Source organism: Arachis ipaensis, chromosome B02 (genome assembly GCF_000816755.2).
Source record: "Arachis ipaensis cultivar K30076 chromosome B02, Araip1.1, whole genome shotgun sequence".
NCBI lineage: Eukaryota > Viridiplantae > Streptophyta > Magnoliopsida > Fabales > Fabaceae > Arachis > Arachis ipaensis.
This window is the reverse complement of record NC_029786.2, coordinates 2178095-2189384: the sequence shown is the minus strand read 5'-3', so window position 1 is coordinate 2189384 and position 11290 is coordinate 2178095. Positions and strand designations below refer to the sequence as shown.

The following is an 11290-nucleotide window of genomic DNA, read 5'->3' as shown; positions in this document are numbered from 1 at the left end:
TAGTGAGGATTTGGAGATTTTATTAATAATGTTTGGTTTTGTATTTGGTTTTGAAAAAATGTTACAGATAGATGATGTATTCGGTGTTTTCGTGTTCTATTATGGGAGCTACTTTTTAAGGGTACCTACCGGTGAGTTAGTCTATTTTTATGGTCAAATTGAGAGATTTCCACTCATGGATTTAGATTTTGTCAATTTTAAAGATCTGATCACGTTGTTCAAAGGACTAAAATATCAATCGTATAAAAAGATTTACTGGTACGATCCAAAAAATAAAGATATAGACAGAGTTGCATATATTGAAAAGGAATACAAGGATCAACCAAATACAACAGGCTAAGTTGAGAAATAAAGACACGCATGAGTTTTATATTTTTTTTTATCATACTGTTAATTGACCTCATATCAAATAATACTTGTAAGAAAAATAATAAAGTTGAGGAAAAAGTTAATTCAGATGAGTTGAAAAAAATGGATAATTTATTTACTGAAGATAATAGCAATGACAATAAAAAAGATGAGTTGTATAAACTACCACCACTTAATTATGAAAATAAAAATGAAAATGGTGAAGATGATAAAAAAAAAAGTTACTACAAAGCTCATAATCTTTTGGGTTGAGAAACGTTTTGCAGCGCAGGTATCATTCCTGTATGGAAAGATAGTGAGAATTTTACATTTTCGTTGGGGTTGCAAAGTGATGTAACAAACAATTTAACATTCTATTGTCCCTTGGGTCCTTGGCTTAATTAAAAACTATATTGTATATACATGTGTTTATAGTAGGGCATTCTGATCAATGCACAAGCCTTTGATTTTTCCTTTATTTAGTGATATCCACGTAGGATGAAACAATCTTCAAGTACTTTAAATTTTGGCAATTGATATTTTTCTAATAAAATCAAAATGCGTCACGATTATATGTAATTTGGTCATGACTAGTGTTAGAAAAAATTTTTTTCAGAAATTGATATTATAAAAAATAGAACAGATAAAATTTTTAATTATACTAAAAAACAACAGATTCTTAACATCATTTTTAAAACATACTTAGTATTTTTACATAAAATTTGACTTTAATATTTACAACAAAATATGACCTATTAATTTTATTTATTAGAATACTTATAAAATAACATACTCAAGTTACTAAAATGGAATTCTATTTGTGTCACATAGTTTAACAAGCCTAAAAAATTTTAAAGTTATTTACATAAAACATCAAGTCCTTGTAGTAAAGGGTTCACCAACACAAACAAAATTAGAACGAAACTCATGAAATTGGATTAGGATAAAGGCTCATATTTGAAAAAAATAAAAGAATAATAGAGTGAATTTTGTAACTCAGTGAATAAACAGAGCATCTATAACTCCACGAGAGATATTTATATAAATAATTAACTTTTAATCAAAATAAATTTACTTTAATAATATTTTTTTTTTTTTTTTGTAAATTCTGAAACAGACATGCTCTACTGATTTTATAAACATGAAATAGGCAAGTACTATTTTTCATTCATATGGACTTAAAAGTACAATTATATACTAACATGGTACACCAAGTCTAGCAATTACTACCGCTAGCTGCAGTTTCTGTCACAGAACCTTCCAAAATATTTTGACATAAAATCATGATCAAGTTAAAGTTGTCAAACAAATTAATAAGTGCATCATCAAATCAATGCTAACTTTATATTCAAAGTGTATATGCAAGATAATATTTACATTATAATCTAATTTCTCAAATGACAATTTTATTAATTTCAACACAAAATATTATGTCTCAAGTAAAATTTTCTTTGTAAAATATTTAACATAAATATCATATTGACAAATAAGTTAGTAAATAACTAAATAATAAATTTTAAAATTATTTTTAATAACTGAAAAATTAATACAATGCTAAAATTTAATTATAGATACACAGTTTATTTACAGACTAAAATTCAAAAAAAAAATTTATACTCCATAGAGAGTAGTTCTTTTGAGAACTTAATATCACTTAACATCAATTGACATAATAGAACTTATATACCCAAAAATTTCAAATTCTATCTTATTCTAACTCTAAACTTTCGAATTTATTAATACCCATCATTATAAATATGCTAAAAATAAAAAATATAGGTAATTATCAAGCTAAAGATCATTTTAATGTCTTTGAAGGTTATAGAAGATTTAGAGAAGAGGAGTTAAATGTATGACCTTCTTTTGCTTGAATTAATTAAACTTTGAAACTGGAAGTCAAACTATATTTCTGTTTGAACTGTGCAGCGAATTATTTAGGAGACAATTTCATTTTGTCTTATAAATTTTAGAAAACAGAACAGAATCAGAAAGGAGAAAATTGACACAGTCATGTATCTTGGTTCAGTTGTCTTGTGCAATGCAACCTACATTCAATCTCCACCACAACGTTGGTGGAATTTTCACTATAGTCAAAGTATTACATACACCAATTCCTTAGGATTCACATAATCCTATCTGGGCACACAAGCTTTAACCTAAACTTGATTTATTTATGCTAATACCTAAACTCTTCACACGAAGTGCTTACCCAACTTAGCAAGGGGCACCACTAAGATACATGACACAAGACAAAAAATACAACAAAAAAAAAATTTGAAATCACTCTTGGTTTTTTTTTTTTAAGTGTTTCTCTCAACCTTTTTCACTCAATGGTCTTTTCTTGATACCTTTTTTTTCTTTTTTCTTTTGCCTTTTACCTCTCAAAGAAAATAAAAAAAGATATACATTAAAACTGAAACACAAAACAGTACAACAAGAAAGAGATGATGAATAACAGCTTTAACTCTATGAATTGAACCCAACAAATGAACTCAAACTTTGTTCTTCATCTTGGCGGAGTGTTCTCTTTAGTGCAGGTGCAATACTTCCAAAACTTCAAACTCAATAATGAGGATTCACTCTTTGCTCTTTCTCTCAGGTTCTCTCTCCTTGAGTCCCCAACCAGAAACATTTTTCCTTTTGTACCTTGTTTTTTGTCAACTCCTTGGACCTTGAGCTTTCATAGTTTATCACTTCTCTTTCTTCAATCAACCCCAAAAATTAGAGATTTTAAGATTGAGTCAATTTCTTTGAGAGGTTAACAGAGCATCAAAGAAGTGCTTTCTCAGTGACAATCCCAAATCCGCATCTTTGATAATGTGCTTTGGCCATATCCGCATCTTTGATAATGTGCTTTGGCCCCAAGAAACTATTTGAGCCATTGATTTAAAACAGATATGATTTATCACCAGTTTCTTCTTCTTTCCAAAAATGGTGTTACAGAGAGTAGGAAAAGAAGTGAAGAAACTAACTTGCATGCAAATAGAAATAAATCACCTTTATCCTTTAACTTAGCTTAACCTGCTTTGATTAGGACTATTAAACATTTGCTTTCTTGATTTATTTTTCTCTTTCTTTCTTCTTGAATATGTCCAAACTCCGAAGAAAGCTTATAAGCTTCGGCTTTGGTTTGTTTCCACTTGGATGAGTCAACTTGGGCTTGGATTGGCTTGACTTTCTGTTCCGCCCAATTCATTTATTTGTTACCTTTCATTTGGTCTTTCTTTGTGGATTTGACATTTTTCAGCAGTTTTTATTTTTTTTGTTCCAATTTGTTTGGGCTGTTGCACTCTTTATTTATGGGCTTACATCACTACAAAGAATTATCAAAACTAATTAAGTGTTTAACCCAATAAATTTATATTTGTCATCATCATTAAATTAATTGTATTCTTATCTTAACAGTCCTAATAATTGATAATACTTGAATTAAAGGTAATTATTCTCTTTAAGTTTAGATTATTTTAATGGAGTTTTGAAATAAAAATCAATATAAGAGAGCACAATAAATACATAATAGAGTTGGAACAGAAGAAAAGTAATGAAATTAATTGAAATAAAAGTATATGAAATTATTGTTAAAGAAGTGACCCGAGGGAGGGGAAATCAGCAGAGTAGTATTGGCGGTGAGAGGTGTGTGTGTGTATTGCTGCAATGAAGTGTTTGTGTGCGCCGTTGGAGTGGAAGGAAAAGAAAGAAAGGTTATGAGCTTGGTCCATCGTTGTTGTTTATTTTTTGGTTTTTTTCATTAGGCCCTACAGAGGAAGTATGGGAATGATTTCCATAAATATCTTGAAGATCTTCCTTGCACACCAGACGACACCCAGCCTGCACTATCAATGAACCGTCATACCAACACGCCAAACCAAACCCATAACCTGTATGCATTCTTTCAAGGTATTCTCCAATGGACAGAAAGAGAATGTAAAGGTGAGGTTGTTTTGGCTCCATAAGAGGAAGGAACACTCCTGGTGATCACGTAAGACTCAGCCCTCCAATGATCTTTATCCGGTACCGTTATTTTTTTGGCCTGAATATCTGGTACGAGTATGCAGGACTCTAATGATGTTTGTGTTGCCGTGTAACAACTGATCACTGCATCGTAATAGCCCAGAGGCCGATCAGCTACCAGCAAGAAACACAGAGCAAATCCCAGCCATTCAGTTGGAGGAGAAGGATGAGGAAATGGTATTTCTGCAAAGGAAGAGGACTTTTGAGGTGCAAACCATGATGGAATTTCATTGCCTGTGATAAACATGTCGAATGGTGTTCTCGGAAAGCAAATCCCCTGAAAATAACATTTTTTTCCGATAGTTAAGGAACGCTTGATTCTCCAAAGAGAGTAGAGTGTTTTTATGCTTAATGGAAGCTCAGGCAATGACTGAAGCTTCTTGCACGAGTTTAGACAAAGATATTCAAGCGTAGAGTGTTTGGAAATGTCGCTTGGTAGGTTAACAAAGTTGTTGCCAGAAAGATCCAAATCCCTCAGCAAAGATAAGCCACAAAAACCATCTGGTATTGATTCAGCAAGTAGATTGCAATAACTTAAATCTAACCTTCTCAAAAGGGATGGACGGCAAACAGCAGATGGAACTCGAAAGCAATTTAACTCAGATGTTGACTCTTTGCAACCAGCAAATGACACTACTTTGATGTTTTCTAGATGACATAAACATAAAGGTAGTTCTTCAATGGCAGTATTGCTTGCATAAAGTTCTTCCAGATTATTCATTTCCTGTAGGCACTCTGGCAAGCTACTGAGTTTCGAGCAATAAGAAACATTAAGAACTTTGAGGGACTTCAACTTATGAATGGTATCTGGAAGGCAAACAAGATACATGCAATTCTGTAAATGCAAAAGAACAAGTCCAACCAGACATGCTAATGATGAAGGTAACTCTGTTACAGCAGTTCCATCCAAATGAAGCTCTGCTAGATGTCCCATGCAATTCCCAAAGTCTGGGACAGTGTTCATGTTTGAGCAACCAGAAAGATTTAAAACCTTTAATGAACTCATCTCCATTTTACCTGGAAGAGCTTTGAGCCTTTTGCAGCCTTTTAAGTTCAATTGAACAAGTTTCTTGAGCTGCATAACAGATGAGTGGATTTCGGTTAGGCTTGTACAACCTTCAAGAACTAACGATTGGAGATTCGGAACCTCCACAAAGTCAGGGGTTTGGTTTAGGTTACCGGAAAAACTCAAGTTGATGCACTTCAACTTATGTAAAATCTGATCAAAAGTATACATGTGAAAGCAAAATTTCAATGTTATTGTGATTTGTGAACATCACTAAAACATAGTTTGAAAAAAGAACTTAACCAAGGGATTTTACCTTTGTTCCATGCCAAAGTTGTTCAATTTTGCTCCAAGACAAATTGATGTCAACAACATCCAGTTGATCAGTAAGTGGCAGAGTTTTCAGAGGGCATCCATGCCAGTCAAGAACTCTGAGTGCATAAGGAAGGCAATCAAGGCCATGGGAAAGACAACACGCATTACGTATCTTTAGCAACCTTATGTTGCTGGTCTTGGAGAAAGCTTCAGAGCTCCATCTTGCTTCATATGGTCGAACATAGGCTACTATTGCTTGAATATCTTCAAAGATAGCTTGAATTTCTTCAGAGCTCCATCTTGCATTATATGGTCGATCATAGTCTACTATTGCTTGAATTTCTTCAGACTTCCGTCTTGCTGTATATGATTCTACTATTGCTTGAATTTCTTCAGACTCTACAAATGATTTACTTTCTTCAGAGCTCCATTTTGCTTCATATAGTTGATAATAGTGTGCTGCTGGTTGAATTAGTTCGGAGAACCATCTTGCTTCATATGGTTGAGCTCGAGCATAGTCTACTATCGCTTGAATTGCTTCAGTTCCCTAAAATTCAGAATTGTAATTACTCAATAGTGCAATATTGTTGATTAAAAGATAAAACAAATGTTTAAAGAAAAGAAATATCGTATGCCATTTTTTGTTGATCTAAAACCAATCATCCAGTAGTGGCAGAAGAATTGGCACAAACCTTATTTTGTGTCAACGCACGGCTGATGTCATCTTGAGACCACAATCTACTACGTTTTCCTGGATCATTTGGAGATTCTTGAAACACTATATTCTTTCCCATTTCTTCAAGTAAATCATGCATTTCCAATATATTATCCCTACCAAGAGTGACCAAAGATTTGTCAATCAAAATTTCAATATCAATTTGTGGAAAATGACCACAATTTTCTAACACTTCTACTACTCTATCCTTGTTCATGCCTTTGAAGAAACAAGCAATATCCAAAAACATTTCTCTCTCTGTGCTAGACAAACTTTCAAAACTTATTTTCAATGAATTTTGGATTTCAGGGTGTGGAGAACTTCTTATTTGTTTTAAAGCATTATGCCAAGCCTCAAGAGTTCTTCCACAAAGATGGGACCCCAATACTTCAAGTGCCAATGGAAGGCCTCTTGTGTATTCAACCACTTCGTTGCACAATTTCTGATATTTGCTTTTGGGTTGATCTTGTTTAAAAGCTTTCAGACAGAATAAATGAAGGGCTTCTTTCTGAACTAAGCCTTCAAGCTCGCATGTCTGATGCACGCCATGTGTCATTAGCAGATGCTTATCTCTAGTAGTGATGATTATTCTGCTACCGGGACCAAACCATTCTTGTTTTCCGGCTAAGTTCTCTAATTGGCTTCTTTCACTTATATCATCAAGAACAAGGAGGACCTTTTTGTTGTGCAAAGAGTTTGCTATTATTTTTACCCCATCATACAAATTATGAAAGTAATTACTTCTTACAGAAAGATGAGAAAGAAGTTCCCTTTGGATGTGAACTATGCCATTTTTTGCAGAAACCTCTCTAATGTTTGCAAGAAAGCAACTAAAGTTGAACTGCTCTTCGATTGATTCATATATTAATCTGGCAGTTGTTGTTTTTCCTATGCCTCCCATTCCCCGTATACCTATAAAGCGAACATCATCCAACTGCATACCGATGAGTGAATTCAACTTTTTCATCCTTGATTCAACACCAACGAGGTTTCCTACCCATGATGGCAACTTAGGAATCAGTAATTTTTGTATGTGATCAACAATTGTTTCAATCAATGCTGCCTCATGCCTGCATAGAGGGAGAAAAAATATAGGCTATGATCATCGCATGTCCATGGTTATAGAGGTCTCAAGTTTAATTTTTAAGTACTCAAGAATTAACTAATGGATTACAACCTGGATTTTTATATATCGTCTATTTTCTATATACGATGATGACTTATCATTTGAACAAAGAGAAAATTCGAAAACTTGAACACTACTGTCTACTGCACTTTTGATGTGTGCTCAAACCATTTACAAAACCCATTCATTGTTGATTTTTATACAACTTCTAAACATTATAATGAAAATAGATGGTTATGCATGTCTCTAAACATTACAACTTGAAATACTTCACTATGGGCCAAGAAAATAAACTAGTATATATAGAAGGGATTGATCACTTTAACTATGTTTGGTGTCCAATTCTCTCATTTTGGTACCAAAAAGTTAAAAAAACTTCAGATCACTAGGGAAAAAAAATCAAAATGAATGACAAGAGAACTCACTTATCTTTGGAGTCCCAACCGGAATAACTTGCAACTTTTTGCAATGCATCTCTCCATCTTTGGACTTTCCCCTTCTCTTCTTTGAACCTCTCTTCATGTTTTCTGAAAGCTTCTTCAAAGGTTCCTCTCTGATACCTTACATCAGAGGATTCTACACCATAGAAGATAGGAAAAACCACTTGGTTGAACTTTTCCCTGCACTCAATGATGTTTTGCAGCTCATCCAAGCACCATCTTGAGGAAGCATAGTTTGGTGAGAGGACAACAAGCGCAAACATGGACTCTTGAATTCCCTTGATGAGCCCTTTAGATATGATTTCCCCACTCTCAAGGTCATGATCATCCTTGAAAGTTTTGATACAACCCCTTCTTTCCAGTGCAGCATAAAGGTGATCTGTGAAGCCTTTTCTGGTGTCTGCACCCCTGAAACTGATGAATATATGGTTGATCCATCTACGGGTCTTGACGGAGGGAGAGGGAGAGGAAGAAGAAGAAGGTACATCAGTGATCATTGCTGATTCAAGACTTGACTTTGATTTTGATGCTACTGTTAAGAGTATGAATATGGTCTTTTTAAGAGCCTTGGTAGGAATGTGTGTGGAAATTGGAATCACTGGATCGGGGAAACTTCAGATACAGTTGCAGAAATTCTAATTGGAAGAAGGCTGAAGAAAACGCCAATGGCAAGGGACAATTTCTCAGAAAGTGTTTGTTGGTAGGCTCCATCTTCCATTAAACAGATTGTTTGAAATAAAACAAAGTAAACAAAGAAAATGCAATATTTGAAAATGACAATTATTTCGATATTTTTTTGAAAATTGAAAGGTAAATAATCCCTTCTTATATGTTATCACTTATCCCATAATAAGTTTAATTACACACGTATTTAAGATATAAAATATTTTTCATATGTTTTATTTGAATATAGAGCATTACCTCTGAATTAAATTCTAAATAATTAACTTATCGCATCATTTTCTTTCTCATAGAACTATAAAACTTGAGAAACACTTGTGTAGTGCTAAAGTATATTTCATATGTGTTCCAAAAGCTTATTTTTATGTGTTGGGATTGGTTAAATATGATTATTTCAAGTGTTAAAATATATAAAACATACCTATTGCATAACAAAACATGAGAGAAGATAATTTATCTTCTAATTTCAAAAGAGTATTAGAGGAATTCCTTAAAAAATACATTAATAAATATTCGTATTGGAGGTACTGACTTAATAAAAAATCCCTCCTTAAGTAAATAATTACTAGTAGCTCTTTGTTGTATTTCAATCCATTCTAATTCTAATTGAAACAATTTACTGAATTAGCAATAATTTTCATGAGATGAATCACTACAATCAATGAAATATTACTTCAGCTGTTTTCTTTGGTTACCAAAATATACCCAATATTCAATTCAACATCCAAAGGAACGGAATTGTTATATTATAATGTTGCCACTATCTGCTAATTTCAAAGGGAAAAGAAAATTTGGGTCTTCTCATCAGTTGCTTTGAAGCAAAGCACTCTCAAAATCTTGAAGACACAACATTTGAGCAGAAAATAATACTTAGCCACAGCCTTCAATCTGCCATATAAAAAAACAGACAAGAGTTTAATCAGTACACAATACTTTCATGCAAACCAAAGCTATCACTTCCAACACACACAGTTTTATTTCAACTGAATCTTTCGCAATCAAATCTGTCTCAAGTTTTTGGAAGAAGGTAAAATGCAGGAAATGTGTATGTTGAGACTGATTTTGTATATTTGTCTCCAATTCCAAACACATTTTTGTGCCTCTATCTTTATAGTTTTGTCATGTTCTTGCTACCAAACACAGCCGAGGGTAATTGATTCTAGTTTCAACATGCTTATAGACTATAGTGTTTGCATAATTGATTTGAGATCTGCATAGCCTGAACTTCAAGATTTCTCTAGATTTGCATAGTTAAGAGAAAGTATGATTTATAAGAATATAGTCAAAGCTTGAGCTATTCTAGAATCAAGAGCATTAACATTGTCAAAACCAAGTTTTCGAAAACAATCAAAGAGAAAAATCACTCCTACTACACAAATCCTTTCACCATTCTTACAACAATCACAATCATAAAGCTAAAATTAGGGCTAAAATCGGAAATCATAACTTTTGCCAGAATTTGTTCACTTAGCACACTAAATCTAAGTGACTATCACCATAAATTGATTTCATAAAGTCAACAAGTGTTTACATAGGTCAATTTTCACATTTTCTTTTTTTCTGTCATGTATTGTTAGTTTGTTACTAATTTTTAATTAAAATTAAAAGCGATTTTGATGCAAATTTGAGGGAAATGGTCAAAATTGAAGGCAATTCCGGAAAAATTAAAGTGTAGAATGGGAAGCACCTGATCAGAAACTGGATTTTGATTACCAGACAATGATGAAGAGGACTCGAGGTTGGAGACGCGAGCTTGGAGCGCGTGAAAATGGTGGTCAATTTCTGAGGAAAGCGCGTGGCGATCAACCCAAAGGTCCTTCCATATGAAATGAGAGAACACTGCACTTGTTGACACGAACCCCAAGCTCGACCATAGCAACCTTGTTCGCATCTTCTTCTTCTTCTTCTTCAATCACACAGAGAGAGAGGAAAACGCCCTGTGAAAAACGACGTTTCCATAGAGAGGCAGAAGAAAACGCACTATGAAAAACGACGTCGTTTCAAGAAAGAGATTATTCAATTGGGTCTAATGTTTTGCTTTATTGGCCCATTTAAGTTCGGCCGATTCAGCCTGGCCCATTATCGATTCAACTTGTGGCCAATTTAGTAACAGGAAGTCAGGAATAGAATTAGGCTTCAGATATTGAGACCATTGTTTAAAAATAAAAATAGCAAAGACCATCAAAATTTATTATTTTTTGTTCGCATAATCATAAACTCAACTTTTTTTAGTTTAATTTTTTTAATATAGTAATTTAAAAATATATTTTTAAACATTAATAATTAACGAACGATCAATAATAATAAATTTTAATAGCATTTTAACATTATTCTTATTAAATCTTTAGTTTTCTATTGATCGATTAGCATGTTCTTGGAGAATTAAAAATATACATTGCGTCTCTTGATAGACCAGGATACAGTGGAAGTGATTCAAATCTTAACCGAACTTCAAAAAGCTTGGCTTTTGACGCTGAAGAGCTTACTGATTAGCTGCAACTTGAACCCTAATTTTATGTCATTGGATACTCCATGAGAGGTCAAGGTGCTTGGGGCCTCCTCAAGTACATCCCTCAGGTAGGATATAACTTGACAATTTTATAGTAACTACTAACACACCACATTCATATAATTATTATATCAATCTT

The 11290-nt window shown here is 33.2% G+C and overlaps 2 protein-coding genes and 1 long non-coding RNA gene across 11 annotated transcripts; 1 reads left to right on the top strand and 2 right to left on the bottom strand.

Moving 5' to 3' along the window:
- Positions 3900-8717, bottom strand: LOC107622759 (TMV resistance protein N). Of its 9 annotated transcripts, none has more exons than XM_016324808.2 (6): positions 7947-8715; positions 6373-7465; positions 5682-6227; positions 5023-5578; positions 4905-4957; positions 3900-4636 (listed from the first exon to the last, which is right to left on the bottom strand). In XM_016324808.2, the coding sequence occupies exons 1-6, from the start codon at positions 8456-8458 to the stop codon at positions 4241-4243; spliced, it is 3156 nt and encodes a 1051-aa protein (XP_016180294.1). In that variant the 5' UTR covers positions 8459-8715; the 3' UTR covers positions 3900-4240. The 9 variants fall into 9 exon arrangements, 8 of the variants coding, with proteins under 8 accessions (XP_016180294.1, XP_020970798.1, XP_016180276.1 ...); XR_002356875.1 differs by having other exon boundaries at positions 4245-4378; positions 4412-4636; positions 4905-5578; positions 7947-8714; XM_021115139.1 differs by adding an exon at positions 7725-7729 and having other exon boundaries at positions 3900-5578; positions 6373-7052; positions 7947-8717.
- LOC110268624 lies at positions 5794-6279 on the top strand. The gene is made up of 2 exons (XR_002356877.1): positions 5794-5914; positions 6188-6279. It is a non-coding gene; the product is annotated as an uncharacterized LOC110268624 (long non-coding RNA).
- LOC107628119 lies at positions 9236-10629 on the bottom strand. Its single transcript, XM_016330928.2, has 2 exons — positions 10330-10629; positions 9236-9530 (listed from the first exon to the last, which is right to left on the bottom strand). The coding sequence occupies exons 1-2, from the start codon at positions 10531-10533 to the stop codon at positions 9513-9515; spliced, it is 222 nt and encodes a 73-aa protein (XP_016186414.1). The 5' UTR covers positions 10534-10629; the 3' UTR covers positions 9236-9512.